Source organism: Momordica charantia (assembly GCF_013281855.1).
Source record: "Momordica charantia cultivar OHB3-1 chromosome 3 unlocalized genomic scaffold, Mcharantia_2.0 BLBB01000003.1, whole genome shotgun sequence".
NCBI lineage: Eukaryota > Viridiplantae > Streptophyta > Magnoliopsida > Cucurbitales > Cucurbitaceae > Momordica > Momordica charantia.
In genome coordinates, this window is record NW_028275161.1 from 23,143,150 (window position 1) to 23,167,528 (window position 24,379).

The window sequence follows — 24,379 nt, forward strand, 5'->3', positions numbered from 1 at the left end:
TTTAACGTTTTAAAGTTTAGTCTCTGGTAAATGTTAAAAGGAGGTGATGAAAAGTTTAAATCGCATAATATTTAGTGAATTGGCTTCCTCCAAATTTTTTAAAAAGGGGTAGAAATTTCAAGTCAATACCTATTAGGTTAGCTAAGTTAACCTTAGCCAAATTTAACCTTCACCAATAGTGACGGACTAAATAAAGAAATGTTAAAATATAAATGACTAAATTGAAACTCTTTAAATAACAAAGACTATATTGAAAAAACTACCGACCAATATTAGAGATTGGAACATATATTTAGTTATTTTGTATTTTTTCTCCGACCTATGAATTTAGGAAACATAAAATGATTTCTTATTTTAAGGAATTTCTATTCTCTAATTAATTTCGCGTAGATTTGTTATGGGTAGGAAAAAGGTTCCCCGGCTGCATAGAGACATCCAGCTTTGGAGGTATGAAAGACTAAAGAAGAAAAACTGACTAAGATTTGGAGTCCATACCACTTACATCCGAAGATTGACAAGTTAACATCGAAAAGAAGTTGGGATCTGAGAAGAGAAAAAATTTCATTAATTTCCTTAGAGGAAGAAACAATCTATCTCGATGCAACAACAATATTCACCGCGAAACAGAAGCAAGAACTATCTCGAGGTTAAGAGCGGGTTGATATCGAGAACGAGGCCAAGGTCATGAACGAGAAAAAAGCCGAGAACCATGTTCCTTAAAAGTAACACCAATGTTCGATAGTCACGTCAGAGTCCTGTAGATTGAATCGACCAAGAAAATCTTATAAGGACTTGGTTGTGTTAGGGTTCTACAAATAAAGCAAACCATGTAAACTTAATAAGGACTTGGTCGTGCAAAAATTTTATTGGTTGAGCCGCTCTTAAGTAGAGCAGCCACTCAGAGTCCACCATCACTCAAAAAGCATTATAAGACTCTGTGAAGATTTGAAGAATCATAACATTTTACGAATTGGATATCTCAACACAAAACCAAAGAACTTCACCAAGCTAAAATCGTATGACCAACACATTCTCACCTTCGATTAACTCTTGAGGAAAACAACTACGAAAAATTACATCAAATGGAATGACTTGCTGATTTAGAAAGACTACACCTAACACGAAAATCTTACTACTTTCAAGATAGAAATTGACAGTCACGTGATGACCATCAACTCAACAAATTTCATCAAGAGAGTGGAGGTCTGGTAAATAGTAATAATTCATCATGGCTAATCAAGAAACTTACTGAAAATAGACAAATGAGTTTGAGTCGGTTAATAAACCAAATAGTATTAAAACTAAAAGTAGGTAAACAAGTCGAGCCGATTAATAAACCAAAATTAAAGGTACTAACAATGAAAGTAGGCAAACAAGCCGAACTAGTAAATAAACCCAAGAGACTTGATTAAAAGCCCATTGTACCAATTAAGAAATCAATGAGTCAGAAAATAGAAACCTTTAAGTTTGAAGCAAGCTTATCAACTCATATTTGAGAGTGGGGCTATTGTTTTGGATAAAATTTAGTAATACAAATGACAGAGTAAGAATGGCGAACCAGGAATTGTCGACCAAGAATATTAGAAATGGCCAACCATAAATGACCAACCAATAATAATAGACCAAAAATGACCGACCAAGAATTGTCCAGGTAAGTAGTAACAAAACAAAGAATTTTAACTAACTAAGAAACCTAGAAGAGGACTTGGTTGCAGCTACTTAAGGATAGGCCAATTAAGGAACTCCAAGGACGTAATTGCAGGGAAAAAATTCGAGATGATTAACGAGCCCATTAAACTTAATTGTACCACACCAAGGCAATTAGGAAACTTTGACGGTATCGTAATTGTAGTAGGTGAAAGACTCGAGCCAATTATAAGTCCAATATACCTAATTGTAGCTCATAAACCAATTCAGGATCTCCAAAGGTATCATAATTATTGTAAGCATGCTAGAGAGCCAAACTGATCATGAGTCTGTCAAACTTAATTGTGATCTACCGAGTCAAGGATCTCCAAGGCTATCATAATTGTAAGTAGGCCAGAGAACCAAACTAATTAATTATGAGCCCAACAGACTAATTGCCACCTAACGAACCAATTAAGGAACCTAATGAGTTTGGCCAAAGTAAGGAAAAGAGTTGAGTCGATTAAAAATCTAATAGATCACTTAACTAGTTAACCAAACCAAACCAAATGGTCATTAATACTCTCAAAATATATATTTGTACTCACAAACTTCTATTTGAGGGTGGGGCCACTATTATGGGTAGGAAAAGTAATCGTTCTCGAATTTAAATTCCCTCCACCTAAGTAATTTGAAATGTCCTTATCTAAGAAATTCAAATTGTCCCTAGGAACAATGAATTCCCATCATCTAAGAAATTCAAAAGGAGGTGTGATATTAACCATTTGGTTCGGAGAATATGACCCTATATTTTTCCTTCTATAAATAAAGGATAAAATACTCGTAGTCAAGGTACGCTACAAAACTTATTTTTTTTCGTGCTTCACGTAAACTCGACTTAAGCATCAGAGCATGTGTGGCTAGTATCGATCTAATGTATAATAATATTTCTACTTTGCAGGTTTTGTCGAATCCTTTTTTATTTTAGAGGAGTGATACAAATTTAATAATTTTGATAGGTCAAATCTGTGCATCAACTCGACTAATGAATAAAAAAATCATTTTTTTAAAAGCTACCAATAAGAAAGAGGTGAATGATGCTCATTTTCTCATTCTAAACCCTAATAAGTAAATGCCACTATTACATTTCAATTTGAGAATTTTGGGAGCTTCAAAAACAAATGGTGAATGATATGTTCACACATTTAAAATCCACTATTTTCGAATGCTCAAATTTTTGTCGTATTTAGCTCTATACAAATGAAGTATCCAAACAAACTTATAAATTATAATAATAAAAAAATTTATCTTTTGAGATAAAAAAAAAAAGCACACCAGGAACAATATAAATAATATGCATCATTATAATAATCCTAGTAATTTTCACTAGACCATCTTCTGGACAATTTAAATGTTGGTGAAATGTCATCTGGTGAGCTGCACCATTTCCTTCGCGAAGAGTAAGAAAAGAAAAAAACTAATCAAATCAGATAAAATACAGCATCACCGGATGTCGTTAAGGAGACATCCACATCTGAAAAGATCATCAAGTCCATTTTGGAATCCAAATGAGTCGATCACGATCTAGATAGGATGAAACCCCACATCACGAATCAACAACAAAGCTATTCGAACAGCCAGTACCTCAACCATATCGACACGAAACACACAATAAAGTAGATTTACTGGATATAGTTACCAACGCCGTATATTCCCCTCAATTATAATAATCAATTGAATTCTAAGAGAGTTAAAAAGAAAATCAATCGAAGAGTTTCTTCAAAATAAGTATAGCCCACATGACTGGATCTTCGACACCAATAACAAATCAAGTCCCGCACGGATCATCTGATTCATAAATTATAATTAAAAAAATAGAAAAAGAAAAATAGAACACATTCGAAGCATCCGATCGGGTACATGGTACGGCACAACCGCCGACATTCATTGCCAGCTCAGCAATTCCCTCAATGCCTACGTGGCGCTCCCTAAACCTCTGTCTGATGATGTTAGTGGCCGACAAAAGGCATGGCCTTTCTCCACGCGTCTCCTACGCCTCCATCCGCCGCCCTCATCCGCCGCTGCCGACCAATGCCTCCGCTGGCCAATTCCATATATACAAATGCACCACAATAATCCTCCCATTTTCCTCCCAAATTCCGCCGCTGATTTTGATTTTTCCAGACATGGACGCCGCGCAGAAGCAGAACATCGGATCAATCGGTGGAGATGACCGGAGAGTGAAGTGCCCCTGCCCTAGGTGCCATTCTCTCGACACCAAATTCTGCTATTACAATAACTACAATTACTCCCAACCACGCCACCTCTGCAAGACCTGCCGCCGCTACTGGACCATCGGCGGTACCCTCCGCAATATTCCGGTCGGCGGTGCAACCCGAAAATCCAACAACTCCAAATTGAAACCGAAGCCAGCTGCAATTGTTGGGTCCAAGAATAGCGCCGCAAACGCCACCGGTGCGCTGTCGGATGAATCGAGATCTGATCTCACGACGCCGTTTAAGTTGAGTGAAGAAGTAGCAGCTGATTACTACGGTTGGATTCAGAGTCAAGGCCGGGGGATCGCGGTGGGGCCTGCCGATCCGACGGCGCAGAAAAGGGGGAGGACTGGCGAGGGATTTGGATCGTTGGATTTGTCAAGTGGTGGTGATCAAATTCAAAATGAAGGAATGCTCGAAATTTGCAGCGGCGCCATGGAAATGGATGAAGCTTCCTGGTTCGAACACTGCGGATTAACCACTCCTTTCGACAATTAAATCAAAGGCTACACTCAAATTTGATCGGCTGAAGTTTCTGGTTCCATGAGAAATTAATTTTAGCTAAAATCCAAATATATATGAATCAATTGTTGTATTTGATGTCTGATTTCAATTTTGATAGCTTAAAACTAAAAGCAGAAGAAATATAAAATATAATATAAAACTCGTAACGAAGTAGTTAGTATTTAAAAAAATGACGGAGAAAATTAGTGATTTATATGGATAAATCAAAGATAATGTTAGTTGATAAAAACGACCCATCATGATACGTAGACTAAGTCGGTCTTAAAACTCAACTTGGTCATAAGAGTTAAGCTCGCTTATAAAGCGTACCTCAGTCAGTCATACCGCTCGACCATAAGAAGTAGCTAGACTATAAGAATTAGCTCGATTATAAAGCTCACTTAGGACCGACCATAAAAAACATCCGCTTCATAGTTCGACTATAAATATAGTTCATCTTTAATTCATACACAGTCAATAAAAATGAGTTATATCACAAAATCATTCCACCGTATTTCTGACAACTTTCTGTGATTTATAAGATAATTGTTATCACCCTTCAACACACAATTGTCGAAAAAGCAACACTTATAAATAGAGTCGTTTAAGTCGTTTTTTCTCCATGACAATCGATCCTACCGAAATTGACTTGAACATCAGAACTTTTTAATTTCTTTATGTAGGTTTCTTCGTATGTTCAGTCCATTGCTTTTCAGATCACACAGTTAACCTAATGATTACTAATAATTATTATAACCTATAATAAAATTTAGTTAATCCATAGGTTATAGTAAATTAATGAAAGCATGATTAGTGCAAATACTCTTTAAATTCTCTTCCCCCTGGCCCCTATATTTCGAACAGTGACGGCCGTTATATATTCCAAAGGTCCAATTTTACCCCCTTCGAATAAATCGCATTTTACCAGTTTAAAATAGAATTAAACTTTCCTTTTCTAAGGAATTATAAACTTTCCTTTTCTAAAATGACATCTCCTCTCTCTAACCATACTATAACTATTTATTCATTTTCAAACGAAAAACAGGAGGGTATTACTGTAGTTTATCGAAATTCGAGGGGTATTTTAGTAAACACCGAATTCATTTGCATTGATCCATCGGGAGGAAAGAGAACGATTTTCAAAACTGAGTTTCCAACGACTCTCTCTCGTCTCGCTATCGGATTCCTTTTTTTTGCTTTACTCTCTTGTTTTGGTATTTACAGGATTTTTCGTTTCGGTAAATTTCTCAAGATTTTCCTCTTCTCCACCATGTTTGAGCCCCAACATTTCATCGATTTGCAAGACAATTCTGGTTTTGGGGACCAGAAATCGTGGCTTTCCGCCGACCACAACTCGTCCCCGACTCGCCGCCTCACTCAGTCATCACTCGCCGACGCATCCATTGCAACTTCGGCAACTTCTGCTGCTACTACTAATGGCAACGTCGATCGCGTACTCTTCAAAAATCTCGTCGAGATCGTGCCGCTTGTTCAGTCTCTTATTGTAATTCCTCCCTCTCTTTTGAAATCTTTTTGTTCCGATGCGGGGAAAGTATTTGAAGTTTAAATGTTGTATCGTGGTTCCTGGAGGGGGGAGGGGGTAGTGTCGGGAGTCTCGTGATCGAGGGAAATTTGATTTTGAAATCGTACTATTTTTAGGTTGATGTATAAATTCTACTGGGGGCCGAAAGCCTGGAGGTGTTTATTTTCAGAAATAGGAAAGGGAAGAAAGTTAGGAAAGAAATTGATTCTTCCAGTGCATATTTCTGTTTTTGAGGAAGGCGTAATGGTTGAGAATGTAACTCTATTATGTTCTTTTGTGATTTCTTGTCAAATTCAAAGCGCTTCGTTGCATCTCTTTCTTCTTGCTTTCTTTGTTCTTTTTGACGTTTATTGATTTTGGTTTAGGATCGTAAAGCGAGCAGTTCATTCACAAAGCGCGGTTCGATGATTTACACCAAGACACCTTCTAGAGAATCATTACACAAGAAAGTAAGTATTTTCAACTTCTATGCAATTTGATCTTCTTGTATACACTCTATCCCTCATTTTAAGAAAATTCATCGGGTGCGGTATTGCCAGTTTTCGGCATGAAAACAAAAGGGATTAGATTTCAAGTTGTGAAGAGTTTACTGAATTCTTTGTGTCGTGTTCTGTTGATTTAACCGCAGAACCCTGACTTTCTAATTTTTATCTATTCTGTTGCTAATAGCCGATTGTAAATCTTTTAACCGTTATAATTGAATGTCACTTTTCAAATCCCAATGCATGGCCATTTAGCCATTTGCAGAATTATTCTTCTGTGCATTCATAAATTGATGGTTCTTTTTGCTCCTTTTATGTTTACTTTGAAGATTGAACAGAAAGGTAGGAATAATGCCCAATCTATTCCGAACAAGAAGAAAAAGGGTCACGGGGACAAGGATCAAGGTCATAATGTTGATAATAATCCAGATGCTGATGCCTTTGCAATGTTCTCCTCAAGTTCTTTGGTATGTGAAAGGGACAAAGAAGAATTAAATACATTGAGAGAACAAGTGGAGGATCTGCAAAAGAAATTACTTGAAAAGGATGAACTTCTAAAATCAGCAGAGATGTCGAAGGACCAGATGAACAGTGTTTATGCAAAACTTGATGCTTTGAGTCTCCAGTATTCAGAGAAGGATTCTATGATAAAGTCCATCCGTTCCCAACTTTCAGATGCAAAGGTTCTAAAAATTGCATTTTGTTTTTGTTGGCTCAAATATATTTATCAGTAGTAACATGAGTTGATTGATGAATCCCACTATCTTGAAAATATTTCCAGAAGAAGATGCCTAGCAGCTTTCCAATTGTAAATATTCTGGTTATGTACCAAAGATGGATTACGAACTACTGTTTAAATCATTGCATGATTCTTTTCCATTTGCAGATTAAGCTTGCAGACAAGCAAGCTGCCTTGGAGAAGATACAATGGGAGGTAATGACATCAAATACAAAAATAGAAGAACTTCAAGAAGAGCTAAAGTCCTCACGAGGAGATGTTTCGTCTTTTATGCTTTTTCTTGAAGGCTTGACAAAGAATGATTCCGACGAACGTGTTCAAGATTATAGTCTTTCATTCTATCTTCCAGAGAGCAGTCCTTATATTGTGAGCACATTATGATATGCTTTTGTATATATGAGTTCGTAGCAGTCTGTGTTTATAGTTCCCTTACAAGATGTGATAATCCAGCTCGTTATGAAAATGCTCATATGAATAATTCGTTTGCCTTCATTTTTGACCTCTAACGTCTGAGACTATTTCTTTTTTGATGCAGGATGATTTGGACGACCTTGAAATGCAGAAAATGGAAGAAGCAAGAGAAGCTTATGTAGCTGCTGTTGCTGCTGCAAAGGCAAGGCAAGATGAAGAATCCATTGCTGCTGCTGCAGCTGCAAGATCACATCTACAGTCATTCGTTTTCAGAACAAAATTTTCAGACGTTCATTAGATGATCACGGTTGCTTCTTTTGATATCAACTGGCATTTTTCTCTGATAGTTACTACGACATAATGTTATGGTGTTCTCTAGAGGGTTACTTGAGTTATTTATCCGTAATAATATATTCGTCGAACATGAAAAAGGAAACATTTGTTTCATGTTGTATGTATGATGAAACCTTTCCCATGTTTGTGTTTAATGGAAAACGTCGCCACACTTGGTTGTGCGCTAGGGTGAGTCTTGTTTGGAGAACATCTCTCATTTTCTGATGTAGTTTAGATAATTCAGACTTGTTCAATCGAAACAAACCCCATCTAAATTTGGAAAAAACCCTGAGAATGAGCATTTATATATGCTATGAGAAAGAAAGATGGTTCTCAGGTGTCATCATATCTGGTTAATGAAATGGATTGGGTATTTCAGGACGTTTTAACACGAAATAATGTATCTTCTGAGTATTCTGAATTGTAAAGTGCAACGGCCACTGTCAGGAATGTGGTATGTTCTCCCTCTTCATAATGTTAAAATAAAAGAACATTCTTGGTTTCCAAACGGTTCAAGTAAATTATTTGAATCCTTTTTCTTCAACCATAATTAAAGCAAGAAAAGAAAAACGTAAACAATCTTTAATTATTAGCAAGGTCAACTTGAGAATTGGTTTGGGATTTTGAATAAAAATGGAGGCAAATAAAATCCTAATTTCAGTTTCTGTTTCAGAATTTACAACACTGGAATCCTACACACCGCGACTTGTGCTTTCTCAGCTGCAAACCCTCTGATTTTGGCATCTGCACAGGACTTCCACTCCACTCCAATCCCAACCTGCAATTAGAATCCAATTCCTAATAACATTATCCATTCTTCTCTTTACTTTATGTTATTATTTGGGGGCAAGGCAAAGGGAGAGGGGAGGGCCTTACACAGGAAAGGCGAAGGAGCCATTGCTGACATCTGAATGATTTGAGTCACTTGATTCAGTAGACACTGCCACGATCCTACAGTCACAAATCGCCTCACTCTCACCCATAGCTGATTCTTTATCCACTTGTTCTTCTTCATCCTACAACCCACAATAAAACACCAAGCAGCAAGTAACATGACCGTTGTGATCATGGTGATTTTTCAAGTGGGCAGTCCTTCTGTTATCATGGAAAGATATATAAATGGTTGGATTATGTACCTTTTGAGGTGGGCCTCCATTTAACTTCTTCTCACTACTGCTTCTTTTGACTGATTTGTCATCTTTGCCATAATCAAGCTGTTTAGAGAGAGATTTTATAAGCTTTTATATAGCATCATCTCACAGACAAGACAATAAAATATCATATTTTAACCTTCCGACTAACTGGTCTTGAACGTGCTGCAACCAAATCAATGCGATTGGAAGCCTCTGAGTTCCCATTCTTTGTAACATCAAATGCTCCATCATTGAAGCAGAAGACAATGTAGTTTTCATCTTCGAATTGTAGCCAGTTTGGATTATCAGTCATCTTGTTTTCAACAGCAGCATCAGAAGTCTGTGGCGAGAAGCGTTTTTCCTGCCTCTTGTTCTCACCCTTCTCACCCTTTCTCTGCCTTGACATCTTCTTGCTATCCTCTTTACCTCTCGAGGCAATACTCTTTCTATCAACAACCATGGTTCTTATTGGCACTGGAGGTGGTGTAGAAGTGAAATATCTGTCTGGTTCATCATCTGTATAAGAGGAAACTCAAGTCACAATTAACATAACAGAACGAAAAATCACACAAAGACAGCTAAAAATGATTGATTCTAGATACTGATATTTTCTATTACTTTTACCTAAAGGAAATCTGCAAGCTAAGAAGCATGAAGCCCAGTCTCTGACTTGCCATCTCACCAGCCGTGTCATTGTCCATGGAGTGGACATTTTTGTGTCTCTTTCTATCGTCCAATGTTTCCTCCTTTTCGCTCTTTTAAAACAGTTTTGCAGAGAGAGAAAGAGTGTGAGAGAGAGGGAAACTAACCTTTGAATTTGAAAGGGAGAGCATGTCTGAATTTATTGTTGGCGGCTTGGTGTGAGAATGTGAAACTGTAGAATTATATTTTCCACATTTTATGCCTACATTTACTATTGGCTATTGGCTGCTTGGTGTGTGAACGTGAATGTGAAATTGAAACTTCTATTTCTATGAGAATTAAACTACCAACTATGGCTTTACGCTTTACAAATCCAAACTATACTTAACTTAGATCTTCGAGTTAATTGAATCAGTACATGCTTCATCAAAAAAAATTCAGGAAACTCGGCCAAGGAAGAGCAACCTGACTAGAATCCAGATAATAAGGTAGGCGCAGTTGATCAAATCAAGAAGAAGTACGAGTTTTCATCGGCCGGTGTAAGTACACATCTTCAACCAATCATCTCCTAACTATGCATACAAGTGCAGTTAAATTCTTAATCTGCAATTAAGGAAAAAAAATGTAAGCAATGCACGTAAAAGAGATCTAGATACAGTTCCCTCGCAGTTTATTAGAATTCTAACTAATGATTCCTTCTTAACTCATAAGATTGAGTCAATACTACACCTTGTGATGGTCCGTCCAAACAATTAGATATGTTCGTGATCCTGTACAATATAGAAATATGCAAGGCGTTGAATTGCGGCTCGTGGCCTCTTAGACCCTAGCTGTTAGAGTCACAGTTTCAGGCTCAGACTCCACTTAATCCAGAATAGATGGAGGGAAGTTCCATTGTTGTAAGACTAATAATGAGGTATGAGTTGGTTATATTCCTAAACATGGTAAAAAGGAGAAATTTGTGGAGATTACACTCCTAATTATTGCAGAAAACTCACACATTTTAAAATTTAAAAATAAAACCCACGCATTTATTTCTCTAACTCATTCATGAATAGCCATATCCATGTTTTTTTTCTTTTTTGAGTACAAGATTGTGGGGTGGAGGTTCGAACTCATGACCTTTTGGTTAGAGATAGGTGCCTTAACCGCCATATCCATGTTTAGAAAAAAGGAATATAAGTCGTTGGTGTTCTTGCAGGAATTATAATCTACTTTACATGAAAATAACAGTAAAGTAGAACAGAAGCCGGAAAGTTCATTGGATTTGATTTGCTTTCTTCTAAAAGGTAACAATTCAGGACCCACAGACCCGATAGCGAACATATGCAGCTAATTTACAAACATATAAACAACTTTTTTCTGTCTATATATGTAGATTCTTCTTTGGTTTAGATTCGTGCAATTATATGAAGTAAGAAGTTTGTGGACATGGTGGCCAGAACGTGTGAACATCTAAAACCAGGATTTAGTATAATTATATTTCAGGCCTTGATCCAGAATTAACAACAGCAACAAAAAAAAAAAAAAAGAGGGAAAACCCTATGAATTGGTTATACCCTGACCTGCAATCGTTTCATGTGAAATCCAATTCTTCTGGATTGTAACGACGACGATCAGCGTAACAACCAGATTGGTCGCCATTTGAAACGGAAAATGTTTCGAACTCTTTGAATTCTTCATAAAAGAGGCGACTGATTTCGAACTCTTGGGACTCTTCATATGAAATCTTGCCCGCAGAGAAAAGGAAATTATCGACATTGCCCAGATTGCGCATTGATAATTAATACCTGTGAAGTAATGGAGAAAGATATTCGCGTAAATCTAGCTAATACGAAGCGTAGAGGAGATTGAAACAGGCGGAGATTAGTGGAAGTTTCTTCGTTTTCTGGTTTATTTTTGACTTCCGGCGGGGAAGTCCACTGCAAACTTTGTTAACTGCCACACAAATGTACTTTGTTATTATTTTTTTTTTTTGAAAATGAAATATATATATACTCTTTTTTAGTGTGGAGGATTCCGACTCATATTTTGGTTGTCAATTACCAAGTATTATTAATTTTTTTTTCATTGATTTGTTGATAAAAAAATAATTATAACTTAAAAGTAGTGCAGTGACGCCTAAATATTATATTTTAATCCTTTAAATTAAAAAATAGAAGAACGAAATTAACATCGATTGTGTCACTATTTTAATTGTGTATATATATTACTTTTTACTTTTTAATCCAATCTATTTTCTAACATTTCATTATTTGATTTTAAGTATTTTGTTGATTTAATTTTAGGTGATTTATTTTTAACTTACTTTACTTATCTAATTAAAATACTTACTATTTTTAGTTAAAAAGTTGCGAGTTCAAATTTTTTATACCAATTAATTAAATTTAAATCTCATGAAATTGAAATTTCATTATATGATGTTACAAGCTACCGGTTGAATTAAATATAAAGATTAAAAATGAATTTTTTTCTTTTGGGGAGAAAAAGAGACTTTTCTTTTAAATATATTGATTTCATGTAAGTTTTTTTTTGGTTAAGTACCACAAATTTGAGATATTGAGATTTGATTTTTTATTTTTTTAACGGACTATAAAACCACATGTTTTTAAAAAGTAAATCAAAATAAAGCATTGAAAAGGAAAATAGGGAGAAAGACAATAAAAATTTATAACTTTTTAATTAAAATAAAAAATTGTGAACGATACTCCTCTCCTCCTCACTATATATATAAAAAATTTAGACTTTTTGTTTTTTTGCAAAGGAAACTGTATATTTTTTGCCAGAGATTTCATCGCGCCGTGGGAGGAAGAACACACGAAATGGAATCAAATTGTTAATTAAAAAAGTTGAATCCTCCAGGCGCAGGCTCAGCCTCCTCTCCAATTGTTAGTCTTATGGTTCATATCTGTTTCTTTTTTTTTTCCATAGAAATAAACTGTTATATGGATTTTGGAATTTGGATTATGGATTGTTTCCTCTTTTCCGTATTGGGAGTAAATGTGTTATCGCGATTACTTGTGCAGCGAGACAAGGAGAGAGCAATGGCCTCAAAATCTGAGAAATTTTCGGCGGATTTCGTGATGGGTGGGGTCGCTGCGATTGTGGCGAAAAGTGCAGCGGCGCCAATCGAGAGGGTGAAGCTTTTGTTGCAGAATCAAGGGGAGATGATAAAGAGAGGACACCTTAGGAACCCATATCTCGGAATCCATGACTGTTTCACAAGGGTTTTGAGAGAAGAAGGTCCCTTGTCCCTTTGGAGGGGAAATCAGGCTAACGTTATACGATATTTCCCTACCCAGGTACTTTTTATTTTCATCATTAACTAAATTAGCATTTGGATAAATTCATGAATTTCAGAGCACTGATTGAGGAACTAAATCAACATCATAGCTCCTATTATGAAGGTTTAGTAAGTAGGTTGCAGAACTATACTCATAGATATGATGCATTCTAATTGATGGCAGTTTGGAGAATGTTCAAGATTCTCACGAACTGGTTGAGAATTAGTTGAATCTATGTTTAAACGCTTAGTTGATATGTTTTTTAGATAACCAGAGGTTTAAATTTATGTTACTATCTCCAAATGCTTTTACAGAAGAGAATTTGAATTGCCCATAGGCTTTCAACTTTGCGTTCAAAGGTTACTTCAAAACAAAATTTGGGCGCTCAAAGGAGAATGATGGATACGTCAAGTGGTTTGCTGGAAATGTTGCTTCAGGAAGTGCTGCAGGAGCAACTACATCTTTGTTTCTGTATCATTTGGATTATGCACGCACTCGACTAGCCACAGATGCAAAGGATTGTGGCGGTAACGGTCAGCGCCAGTTTAAAGGGCTTCTGGATGTCTACAGAAAAACCTTTTCGAGTGATGGAATTGTTGGACTTTACCGAGGATTCAGTGTTTCAATCATGGGAATCACTTTGTACAGGGGATTGTATTTTGGGATTTACGACACTTTAAAGCCACTTGTTTTGGTTGGGCACTTTGAGGTAAGCATCTATTCTATTTAGAACATCAATTAATTTCGGTCTATATTCTTCTAGGTAGACAATTAACTTGTATCTCAAACCTTTAACCAGAAGATTCTGGTCTCATGCTTATAGCAGTTCTGATACTAGATATGGAAATTACGTCATATAACTTTCAACAATATCCATAAACCAATTACGTTCATTTACATTTCATAATTGTCAGTACACAAATGATTGGCTTGGGACCTGATTCTTGGAGAAATACCATCTCTGATTGTCATAAGCATGGATGATATACAACTCCTAGATATATCTTCAATTTCTTTTCTCGCCTATTTTATACCTCTCTTTCAAATGGCTTGAAATTCTGTATAGTTTAATGTTATATGCAGGGAAGTTTTTTTGCTAGTTTCTTATTGGGGTGGAGTATCACAACCTTTTCTGGGGTATGTGCTTATCCTTTCGACACTTTGCGACGGAGAATGATGCTTACCTCTGGACAAACCCTGAAGTACCGTAGTCCTTTCCATGCATTTTCAGAGATCATTCGCGTTGAGGGTATTACCGCTCTTTTTCGAGGAGTAACTGCCAATATGCTTGTTGGTGTTGCAGGGGCTGGGGTTCTTGCTGGTTATGATCAACTGCACGAAATTGCATGTAGACATGGTTACTCCATTGGGCCACATCAAATAGCCTCAAAATGACTGAAAGTCTGAAAATGGAGATATATAGCTTCTATTGTTTCCTGGTTCAACCTCAACATTAAGCATTGCAGACTTGAAAAAGGGAGAAGAGAAGATGTTGATCCACTGGAAAAGTGTCCTTCCGGAATTGAAGGCATTGTCTGTGTATAATCCAAATACGTTCATCTACATTTGTTGGTTTTTTATGTAATTGATGAATTCAAGTTGAAAATACAGATTGAAGGACACACTTAACAAGTTTCTGTTCCATTTTATATCTTGGTTGGTAGATAATCTTAGCTTAATGAATTATTCTGTATCTGTCGTTCCATTAAAAGGGGGTCCGATGATAATCTACCTCGACCTCAGTTATCGAATTTTGTTTAAAAATATGCTTGAACAACAGAATTTTAGAGGTGGATCTTGCTATAACTCTCTGCGGGACAAAAGCTACAATTTCAAAACCTTTTGTATCTGATTGATGTGAGAAAATCCCAACTTTACCTATAAATGCAAGCAACAGTTTCAATCACTCTATAGTATAGCAAGTCCAAGTTTGAAGGACTGAATATGATATCCACTTTTTAACCCTAAAAGATAAAAGATGAGAGAATATGTTACAGAAAAAGGGGAAAGAAAAGAGAATCAAGCCAAGAGCCAGAAGTTCCTGTGACGTTTGGTTGTGATCAAATATCCTCCAATCTGTCTGCTCTTCTTCCTCACTGCAATTGTCAAGCAAGATGAGTTCTGAATGCAATATTCTACCGTCCCTCGACAAGTTGTTTTCTTCTTCTTCCTCCCTCTCCGATCGCTTCTGGTTGCCCATCTGTTCAACAGACGTCGTAGGATCGGCCTCTTTCTTTGACCAAGTACCAAAAGGGACAGTTTATGCTTCTTTGCCTCTTCCACAATTACTGGACCTCTTTCCTTCCCTTCCAGCAATGCTATCTCTACTTGCACCTATTCAAAGCAATTGAGTTGTACGTATGTACATGGATTTCTATACATATATGGTATGTGTAACTATAAAGGCCCTAAGATAACGGAATTTCTTGTCGGGTAAGTTCCGACCCGCACGAAAAGCGTAACGTAGTATCAACATGAACTTACCTCAGGCCTTCTCTTTAGGCACATATTCCTCATAGAAAAGAGGAGCTCATAGGCCTTTATGTAATCCACCTTATTATTAAACCCAAAACCTGCAAAAAGAACAAAAACAATCTCCTCCATCTCAATCCACTTGATTATTCAAACATGGAGGACTAAAACATTTATTTAACAGCGAGCAAAAACAGAGGCATATCTATGAAATTTGTGACCTTGTTTGTTGGAAGTCTTGAGAACATGAAGAAGAAGAATGGTGTCATGGGTGTGAAGGGCATGAGAAAGAGTCCATTGGAGAGCCCCCTGAGCCTCAATGCTCCAATCCACAACCACCATTACTCTGTTTCCATTTTCAGACACAGATTTTGAGCTGTTGGAGCTCAACTCTTCTTCCCCACTTCTCAACAGCTCATTCTTCTTCTTCTTCTTCTTCTTATTCTTCTTGTTGGGTCCAGAACACACCCAAAAGCCAGCCATGAAAATCCTCACTCTCACCCTCTGAAACTCAACACCCACTATTTTTTCCCCCACCCATTTATGTAGCTTTAAAGTTAGTGGCAAAACGAAGCAACATAAATCCATTGACTTTAATGGAGTGGAATTGAAGTCCAACATTTTGGGCATTAAAAACTAAGGTTGTTTTTTTATTGTTTGGATGTCAAAGACGGCAGGAGCTGTTACTAGCTAGACGTGGTGGACATTAATTTTTGGGACCCAAGTCTTCAACAAAATGTGGTGCCCCATTCATTCATTCCTTTTTTGGGGGGAAGATTGGTAATATGAATTCTTTGCATTATTTCACACGAGGCCTGCCTTTGTCTTTGTTTTTTTTTTCTTTCTTTTTCTTTTTTTGGTTGCAAGATAAGTGATTTGACTCTTTCCACCTAACACTCTGCTCTTACAATGGCGTTGAACCAGCAATTATTTGGTCATATTCAATAATTCAAGATGCATTTGCTTTGGTAAACAATTTTAGTTCTAATGTCATATTTCTTCCCAGTAAAAAAAAAAACGTTTTTCGTTCGTATCCAAAGTAGCAATTTAGTCCTTAATAATTTAATCGATGTACTCTCAAATTGGTAATAATTTAGTCCCAAATTTAAGTATGTAATAATTTAGTATCACGTTCCTCTCGTGAAACGTTTTATTAACTATTTAACAAAAATTCGAGTTTATTTCTAAAAGTTGAAAACAAACAATTTCATGACGTGAGAATAAAAGTTTTCTAAGTCTTTATCGTGTTAACTTTTAAATATGTTAAGTATAATATAATTAATCAAGACATATATCTCCAATTAAACGTCTATGAATCGGAATCTTCACGTCTATATTTTTTTAGTTCAGTTCATGAATATTTTTATATGTCTGAGATTGACAATTAGCATATTTCTTTTCATTTTTGACGGTGATATGAATTGCATTTAATTTGGTATTATTTAAATATGAAATCATAATGTGGTTTGTCAAATATATCAAAGATTGAGACAAATTTCTCCAAATAAGGTGGCAATATGGGGTGCTTTCCAAGTACGTAGTTAAATGGAGTAAATGGTTCATTAATTTTCAATTTAATTACTGTGGATTGGATTGTTCAGTTACCCACCGACAATATCAATTTTCCTCTCTTCAAAATTATTACTGCATGATGTACCTTCATTTTTAATGAAATGGTAACAATGGTGAAAAATTATTTACTATTGATAAGTAAATGAGCTGGGTTGGTTGGTCTTGTTATATTAAATAAATATGTTAAATTTGAATTAAATGCAATTATAAAGTTGAGTTAAAAGGATGTTGAAATTTTAAATGAAATTGAAGCGGGACAAAATAGCTTGACAATAGGAAATAAAATTAAAGGTCAATATTGGTTGAGTTGTGACACCTGTCATTCTCCATTTGTTTTTTTATGTAATCCAACAAATAATGCCATACAAATAAATGGGTTCACATTTATCTTCTTATTGAGGGAAATTCTAATATCTACCCAAACAAAACTCACATCATTTTCAAAATTAAATTACAATTTAAATTATGACAATTTCCATCCCTTCATTGTCACTGGAGTTATGTTGGATCAGAGATGTTTTTTGATATATAATTTGTACATATTTGAAATTTCAATTTCAATTTAAAATAATTAATATATTTTGTAAATTTTTAATAGTTAGTTACCCACTAAATATTTAGTTTGTTTTAAAATATTATTAATTTATTTATTAACATTTTTTTATAAATTTGGTACAATTATTATTTTATAGTATATTATAATTTACATGTTTTTAATTAAAAAATGAAATAAATTCATAATATTAAATAATATATTTTATCAAACTTTTTATTTTTTTTTCAATGTAATCCTACAATTAGAATTTTTCAGGTCACAGAATCTAAAAATAGTTATGAAAAACAAATCTATTGAACCTCAAACACGTATTCATTGCCAATTAAAAAAAGACTCACTTTTCCTTCGAGGAGGAAGAATTTGTACTAATTAAAAGTTTAGTTGGTCGTATCTAATAAATCTTTAAATTTTTAAAAATATATACATCTTATAGATTCTTAAATTGAAAAAAAAAATCTTAAGTTTTTGAACTTTTACACATTTTAAAATTTTTCGGACATACAAAAAAATTTAGGATCCTATCGATTCAATTTTATATCTAATAAATCAATTAATTTAAAAAATGTCTAAATATGTCATTAAAACTATGGCACTCTTAAATTTAAGAGTTACTTTCATGATTACATCAACCTTTTTATTCTCAAATGGATTCTTCACTAAAAAAAAAAAAAAAAAAAAAATTCCTAGAACTTCTCAAAAAAAGGAAGATCGTGCATGTGCTGATGAAGCTGGAATTTCTGAAAATAGGAAGAGGTTTTACTTTACCTGTAATTTGAGAAATCGACGTCAAGAACACGAGAAGTTTCTTGGTTTAGTTTTTTAAAATTCGTTTTCGTTTATGAAAATGGGCTAAACTTAAAGAATTCATGTGAAAAACGTACAAAAAATGGGGAGAAATCAAACAAAACTTCTAAAAAGCAATTGGATTACTTCGAACTGGATCGATTCATCTACCTGCACCAGCACAGTCAAAATCGAACAGAAACTCAGTTCGATTTCCGATTCAAATTAAAATTCTGGGACAGTAACAAACTGATTTTGGAAAAGAGGAGGCTCGGGCTCCAAACGATTTCTCATCAATCCCAACGTTCTCAAAATCTAATGCGTAATTTGGAAAAACATTCTGAAAAAATTCCATACCTATTTCATAATTTATACCATACGTCGTCTTTGGCCCATTTCGATTCGATGCTTTGCTTTCGCTTTCGCTTTCGATCCAATTGGAAGCTCATATGAAAAAACAAATTAAAGAGGAATTACAGTGGAGTTTATGGTATGATTACAGAGCCAAAAACGAACATCCGAAACAAAATCAAAGAAGAAGCAGAGAACACAGAACAGAGACGGAGCGAAGCGAGGCGGCTGAAGAAAGTGGAAAGAATCCGCTAGGGTTTCTTTTTTCTTTTTTTCTCCTTTTTTGGTACGGAACGATTTTTTTCTTTTTTCTTTTTATTTTCTGGTACGGATTTCATTTTAGATTAAAATTTGAATAATGCGTCAATGACACAAACTAACCATTGCTTAAATTTAATTAAAAGTTGTACTAAAAATATAATATTAATTAAAAAAAAAAAAAGCAAAGGTCCCATTTGAATTATCAAAACTTTCAATTTTCGCGATGGTTTTATCCCAATTACGGAATACCAAATAAATCTGATAATAGGTTCAGATATATATTTAAATTTCAAACTTTGTTAATCAAACCTCAACGTACAACATAAACTTAGAAGCTACACAAATCCAATTATTTTCAATACCATATATGATTCTAACATTTCATAAACAAATGTGACAAAAAGAAGAAAAAAAAAACAGTCCCAATCCCATTATACAAAATTAGAGTAAAGTGTGTATGAACAAAATTAAAGTAGCATGATTGTTGAATGTTTTCCTGTTTGAAATACAAAGTGTGATGATTTGACAGACACATAATACAACATTACATATACACAGAGCTGCAGAAGTTGATTACATTCTAAGATTGTGAATTACATGGCTAATTTTGATATGACAAAAGTTGGTGGCTGCCATTTACACATTATATATCTATACAATCATGTTCTGACACTACCTTATTCTATAAATTATATTATATATTATGTCTCATATATATTTTTGGAATCAAAAAGCCTGCATTGCATGGCTTCTTTACCCATTATACCCTTTTTTCTGGATTACATACCCTTTCAGCTACAAGTTTCAGAAAGGATCCAATATCCATATCCATCCAAAGGGAGGATCAGATATTCACCTAAAGAGTTAGGTACTGTTTCATTTGCATGGCTACACATATATAAGGATTTTACAATCACACATGTCTGTGAGATACCATTTTTAATCCCCAAGGTGGTGGCGGAGCATCCACGGCGGCAGGAGGGCGCCTGATCTGTCGTGACAGGCGGTTATGTCTTCGCCTCCGGTGTCACGCGTCGGGTAAGGACAACTGCATGTATTGTCAACAACTGAATTAACTGTTACGACAAGAGTGACCTGGGGAGCGAATATTTGAACAAGATATATACTAACGTCATGTTAAGGGAATGGAATGGCTGAGGTATGAGAAGTGGGGAAGATTCTATTCCATGGCTACTCTGTTGTTGCTGCTCCAATTGTGGATTTTGAGCCTGTGCTTTCTCCTTCTCCTTAATCTACATGTTGTTTTTTGAAATCAAAGAATTAGATAATTAACTATATTATTGTCTTCTCTATAATATGCGGAGGTAAGAGTCATCACCTTCTTTGCTAACATGTTATTTTGCTCCTGTAGTGCCTTGTCCTGATCAAACATTGCAATATGGATTAAGATCTCTTATTCAACTTTTATTTACACTCTAACGTGAGATCATTGTCTTGTACTAAAATATAACTTGGAGAGATTCAACTATATATTTATGCACATTATTCTTGTTTAAAGTGATATAGGAGGAAGAAAATTGAAAGAAATTGTGTTCCTGTATTGTCTCGTTCAAATACACGCTATCATGATTTATCTGATCTTAATGGTCATGATTTCAAACTTGGTAGTAGTCACCCACTTTACCATCTTAAAATCTAATGATTTTTCTCTCGAAAAAATTTTATCTCTCTTGAGAGTTGCATTAGACATGTGTACTCTCTCTATAGAGTAGTGTGGGGTGGGGCCGAAAAAGAAAAGGAAAAAATAAACTGAGGAAGCAAGTTTACCTTTTTCTGAAGCTCTGAAATGGATTCATGCATGAGTTGGTTCTGCAGGAGAAAAAGTTTAGGAGTCTCCTCAACAAAATATATAAATGTGGTTATATTTCTAATAAATGATTAAATTTATCCTAATTCATCAATTTAAGTATTTCAATATATGATGTTTAAGATGGTATTAGAGCCAGCAAAACCATGTGTTCAACTGCTGTATTGTTTAATTAGTGATTTATACATGTTTAAGAAATCTTGAATCTAAGAAGCACGGACTCTACATTTTGGGTAACGTCTCCATGTCGGTCACTCCAACGACACTCCGACACTTATCACACACACTAGCTATACAGAGTGAATATGGATTTGATAATTGTTGGACACATATCGGGCACTTGTTACGCATAGGAAATAGACATAAATCATAAAATATGACAAAATAATAAATTTTGAGAGTAAAATACATTATACTATTTTTTTAAACATAAAAGTGCATATGCAGCTTATTGACTTTGAATTCACCTTCCTAAACAAATCGTATATTTTAATAAATGTGCCCTTCATTGAGTCCATATCATAAATTTTTAAAAAACAACGGGTCACCGGGTCTTGTGTTCGTGCTTCTCAGTGACTTGAACAACCCGATCAAAGTATAGTAAAATATTTCTACGTACCTTTCTAGCTCTTATATGCTTGAGTGCAGAATCAAGCTGTTGCTCAATATTTTGGAGCTCTTTTAGACTCAAGGAGTCAAGTTCTTCCCCCATGAAATGCCTGAACCATCAACAAAGTTTTCCCTTTACAGCCTACTCACAAATTTTAATGAAAAACTCATCGATAATGAGATTAACCTGTGGTTTTTCTGTAGAACCTCTACTCTAGCTTTAAGCTTTGCATGTTCAAGAGTCCAATTTCCCTAAACAAAAAATGCAAAACACAGTTTTTATAATCGATGAAGCAAAAAGAAAAAGTATTTATTGAGTTGGAGAATGAAAGTGTCATAAAAATTCTCATAGAATCGAGAATGAAGGTTTCATTCTATACATATGTAACGGATCAACATGTTTAGTACGTACGTTGGATTGGTTATCATTTGCAACAAGTCGCCTCTCTGCATATGAATACCTTTCATATCGCTCCAGAATTTTTTCCATGCTGATCACGAAGTTAAACTCATTAGTGTAGTAATACTCCAATTTAAATAATAGTAAACTTCTAGTTACACTATCATTATTAGTAACTCAAATCAAGTAATTAATGCCCATGACATTGTGTTTATAATGCAATCATTACAACATGGTTTAAAAGAAGAACCTGCAGCACAAAAAGAAAAACAGAAACTTTAGATAAAAGCAAAGGGAGGGCCTTCAATGTTTTCAAAGTGAAAAAGAATTGTATGAATATACTTGAGATCATGTAAATTGAGTAAGAACGAAGATGGTATGAAATCATTTGGTCCCCAATTGGGGAAATAAAAGCACACAAATCATTGGACGAGGAACATAAAGATGGTCAATTTCCCAACTCAAAAAGTTTCTTATAATAAAGTTTTGAAAGTGACATAACTTCACATTGCTGCCTGTGATTACAAGCTTAGAAAAAGTAATAATCAAACCTTTACATTTAACACAATGTTAATCTCAAATTTTGGAATTAATTGATAGAGGACTTATCAATTGGCTTTTTTTTTTTTTAATTTTTTTAACAACAATTGATCGAGAGAATGTATATTTAAAAAAAAATTGTATATGGAGAGATTAATGATTATATATATAAAAGAAGCCTATTATGAGAGTAATTAATTATGAACATTTGAGCCAAAGGACCTAGGGATTGCTTTTCTAAAGGTACTTTGGAGTGTTTTTGACTTTTGCTTTATAAATCTTGTTTATAAACAATTAAAAAACGAAAAATATTTTCTGAAAAATATATTTTTATTATTATTATTATTTTTTAATTTCAACTAGAAAATCTAATAAGCCAACAAATTTCTTAAAACCATAATCATTATCAAACAATGTTAAATTTACAAATAATTTCTGTTTATAATTTTTATTGTATTCAAAGTCTTGATATTTTGTTCTTGAATAGAACATTTATTCTAATCCTTTTGAATATTTTTACTAATGAATAATGAGAGATGAATTGAAGGATAGTTGAGAGATCATCCAGTCTAGCTGGTTCTAACATTCACACAAAAACACCCAAATAATAATAATAAACAAAAAGATTAAAAGAAAGTAGAAATATAAATATTTCTAAATATAAAAACTCACCCAATATCCTATTCTTAAATTTTTTGTTCGTTATTTTATATATGTATATATATATATATATATATGTGCCCAAAGCATATAAAAAAACTAACGTAACGTTGATCACTTCTAGAAACACAAATTAAAGATGATGCTGTTGCTAAATTGACATGCTTCATTATTCAACAGCATATATATAGTACATTAAATCATATTATTTTATTATTATTCAAAAAAGAATTAGACCCACACACAATAATCTATATATAATCCTGAGAATTATTGTTCATCCAATGATACAACAAGTGCATGATCAGGAGGAAGGAGAGTCTAGGTTCCCATGGACCAAGCTTTTAACTTTAGTCCCCCTTTAATTTTTTTTAATGAAAACACAGTTTCTACTGAAAATGAGTGCAACACTAGTGACTACCCCGAACAACTCCCAATGAGTAGAGAATATGGTGCAACGTCACAATCTCGCAAAGCGAGGCACGCCTATAAGTTGATCCAAATACTCAAGAAAAAAAAAACATATTTTTAATTAAAGAAATCATACAAATTTTCTCAAATTCTTAGATTCTCACGAAAAAAATTGGCTGCCCATCGGCTGGAATTGAGAACTACATACATAAATGAAAGCATTAGTTTATATTCCAACATAAATCATGTACACGAACAAAACACAAATAGTTGAAAAGTTCCAACCTTTTCCAATTGGGGTTTTTTTTTGTGATGAATATGAAAGAAAGAAATTAAAGAAATTGAATGGAAATAAAGAAGAAGATCAGAAGAAGAAGAATGGAGAGTAAAGGCATACCAAGAATCAGTGGAGTATTCAAAGAGTTTGCCCTTTGTGGAGAAGACAATAAGAGCAACTTCAGCATCACAAAGAACAGAAATTTCATGGGCTTTCTTAAGCAAACCAGACCTCCTCTTTGAGAAAGTCACTTGCCTGTTGATCTTGTTCTCAATCCTCTTCAGTTGCACTCTCCCTCTCCCCATCTCCAATAGTACCAACAAGAACAACAAGAGACGCAAAAAGGGTAAAAAAAAAATCCCTCTTTTATTATCTCTGAGTCTCTCTCTTTAGTTCCAGTTCCTTCAAACATGGAAATGGAAGAAGATTAGTGGCGATGAAGCAATATATATTTTTTTATTTATTTTTCCTGTGGAAAACAGGAAACAACTACTCAACAAGTAGTTGATGTTGTTGGGGGGGGGGGGGGGGGGGGGGGGGGGGGGGATCGGATATGAGATGAGTGGTTTTCCAAAACCAGACTGGTTTCGTCAAAAACGCTGTCGATTTCTCATTGGCTGACCGGGTGTCCGTGACGTAGCCATTTTGCCTGTTTTTTTTTTTTCTTTTACCGCTTTGTTTTTGCT

At 34.7% G+C, this 24,379-nt stretch overlaps 6 protein-coding genes across 12 annotated transcripts; 3 read left to right on the forward strand and 3 right to left on the reverse strand.

The window, feature by feature from the left end:
* The first annotated feature begins 3,727 nt into the window (after positions 1 to 3,727).
* Positions 3,728 to 4,500, forward strand: LOC111008785 (dof zinc finger protein DOF5.8). Its single transcript, XM_022281595.2, has one exon. The coding sequence runs from the start codon at positions 3,813 to 3,815 to the stop codon at positions 4,398 to 4,400; it is 588 nt and encodes a 195-aa protein (XP_022137287.1). The 5' UTR covers positions 3,728 to 3,812; the 3' UTR covers positions 4,401 to 4,500.
* A 1,026-nt stretch (positions 4,501 to 5,526) lies between these two features.
* On the forward strand, positions 5,527 to 8,101 carry MPB2C (movement protein binding protein 2C). The gene is made up of 5 exons (XM_022282054.2): positions 5,527 to 5,910; positions 6,315 to 6,398; positions 6,761 to 7,114; positions 7,318 to 7,536; positions 7,706 to 8,101. Exons 1-5 carry the CDS (start codon positions 5,677 to 5,679, stop codon positions 7,877 to 7,879), a joined length of 1,065 nt encoding a protein of 354 aa, XP_022137746.1. The 5' UTR covers positions 5,527 to 5,676; the 3' UTR covers positions 7,880 to 8,101.
* Positions 8,102 to 8,464: 363 nt separating this feature from the next.
* On the reverse strand, positions 8,465 to 11,651 carry BASL (breaking of asymmetry in the stomatal lineage). 7 transcript variants are annotated; one of them, XM_088122041.1, is made up of 7 exons: positions 11,255 to 11,651; positions 10,155 to 10,261; positions 9,672 to 9,802; positions 9,205 to 9,563; positions 9,051 to 9,128; positions 8,791 to 8,930; positions 8,465 to 8,692 (listed from the first exon to the last, which is right to left on the reverse strand). In XM_088122041.1, exons 3-7 carry the CDS (start codon positions 9,757 to 9,759, stop codon positions 8,584 to 8,586), a joined length of 774 nt encoding a protein of 257 aa, XP_087978167.1. In that variant the 5' UTR covers positions 9,760 to 9,802; positions 10,155 to 10,261; positions 11,255 to 11,651; the 3' UTR covers positions 8,465 to 8,583. The 7 variants fall into 7 exon arrangements, with proteins under 7 accessions (XP_087978167.1, XP_087978166.1, XP_022137114.1 ...); XM_088122040.1 differs by having other exon boundaries at positions 10,079 to 10,261; XM_022281422.2 differs by having other exon boundaries at positions 10,155 to 10,292.
* Positions 11,652 to 12,428: 777 nt separating this feature from the next.
* Positions 12,429 to 14,622, forward strand: ER-ANT1 (endoplasmic reticulum-adenine nucleotide transporter 1). Its single transcript, XM_022282058.2, has 4 exons — positions 12,429 to 12,577; positions 12,716 to 12,991; positions 13,311 to 13,682; positions 14,057 to 14,622. The coding sequence occupies exons 2-4, from the start codon at positions 12,734 to 12,736 to the stop codon at positions 14,366 to 14,368; spliced, it is 942 nt and encodes a 313-aa protein (XP_022137750.1). The 5' UTR covers positions 12,429 to 12,577; positions 12,716 to 12,733; the 3' UTR covers positions 14,369 to 14,622.
* Positions 14,623 to 14,829: 207 nt separating this feature from the next.
* LOC111008987 (uncharacterized) lies at positions 14,830 to 16,002 on the reverse strand. The gene is made up of 3 exons (XM_022281878.2): positions 15,667 to 16,002; positions 15,458 to 15,546; positions 14,830 to 15,307 (listed from the first exon to the last, which is right to left on the reverse strand). Exons 1-3 carry the CDS (start codon positions 15,926 to 15,928, stop codon positions 14,993 to 14,995), a joined length of 666 nt encoding a protein of 221 aa, XP_022137570.1. The 5' UTR covers positions 15,929 to 16,002; the 3' UTR covers positions 14,830 to 14,992.
* Positions 16,003 to 19,529: 3,527 nt separating this feature from the next.
* AGL8 (AGAMOUS-like 8) lies at positions 19,530 to 24,158 on the reverse strand. The gene is made up of 8 exons (XM_022281876.2): positions 23,814 to 24,158; positions 21,818 to 21,896; positions 21,593 to 21,657; positions 21,416 to 21,515; positions 20,757 to 20,798; positions 20,308 to 20,349; positions 20,100 to 20,221; positions 19,530 to 20,016 (listed from the first exon to the last, which is right to left on the reverse strand). Exons 1-8 carry the CDS (start codon positions 23,996 to 23,998, stop codon positions 19,908 to 19,910), a joined length of 744 nt encoding a protein of 247 aa, XP_022137568.1. The 5' UTR covers positions 23,999 to 24,158; the 3' UTR covers positions 19,530 to 19,907.
* Positions 24,159 to 24,379: the final 221 nt, after the last annotated feature.

Coding starts and splice junctions, on each gene's coding strand:
- LOC111008785 (XM_022281595.2), top strand. CDS start 3,813: ATGGACGCCGCGCAGAAGCAGAACATCGGATCAATCGGTGGAGATGAC.
- MPB2C (XM_022282054.2), top strand. CDS start 5,677: ATGTTTGAGCCCCAACATTTCATCGATTTGCAAGACAATTCTGGTTTT. Junction 6,399..6,760: donor GAGAATCATTACACAAGAAA/GTAAGTATTTTC, acceptor TTTACTTTGAAG/ATTGAACAGAAAGGTAGGAA. Junction 7,537..7,705: donor CAGAGAGCAGTCCTTATATT/GTGAGCACATTA, acceptor TTTTTGATGCAG/GATGATTTGGACGACCTTGA.
- BASL (XM_088122040.1), bottom strand. CDS start 10,116: ATGAAGCATGTACTGATTCAATTAACTCGAAGATCTAA. Junction 9,129..9,204: donor CAAGACCAGTTAGTCGGAAG/GTTAAAATATGA, acceptor CTCTCTAAACAG/CTTGATTATGGCAAAGATGA. Junction 8,931..9,050: donor ATGGAGGCCCACCTCAAAAG/GTACATAATCCA, acceptor TGTGGGTTGTAG/GATGAAGAAGAACAAGTGGA.
- ER-ANT1 (XM_022282058.2), top strand. CDS start 12,734: ATGGCCTCAAAATCTGAGAAATTTTCGGCGGATTTCGTGATGGGTGGG. Junction 12,992..13,310: donor TACGATATTTCCCTACCCAG/GTACTTTTTATT, acceptor AATTGCCCATAG/GCTTTCAACTTTGCGTTCAA. Junction 13,683..14,056: donor TTTTGGTTGGGCACTTTGAG/GTAAGCATCTAT, acceptor TGTTATATGCAG/GGAAGTTTTTTTGCTAGTTT.
- LOC111008987 (XM_022281878.2), bottom strand. CDS start 15,928: ATGGCTGGCTTTTGGGTGTGTTCTGGACCCAACAAGAAGAATAAGAAG. Junction 15,547..15,666: donor CAAGACTTCCAACAAACAAG/GTCACAAATTTC, acceptor TTCTTTTTGCAG/GTTTTGGGTTTAATAATAAG. Junction 15,308..15,457: donor GCCTAAAGAGAAGGCCTGAG/GTAAGTTCATGT, acceptor TGCTTTGAATAG/GTGCAAGTAGAGATAGCATT.
- AGL8 (XM_022281876.2), bottom strand. CDS start 23,998: ATGGGGAGAGGGAGAGTGCAACTGAAGAGGATTGAGAACAAGATCAAC. Junction 21,658..21,817: donor CAAATGATAACCAATCCAAC/GTACGTACTAAA, acceptor TTTTTTGTTTAG/GGAAATTGGACTCTTGAACA. Junction 20,222..20,307: donor ATAACATGTTAGCAAAGAAG/GTGATGACTCTT, acceptor AACAACATGTAG/ATTAAGGAGAAGGAGAAAGC.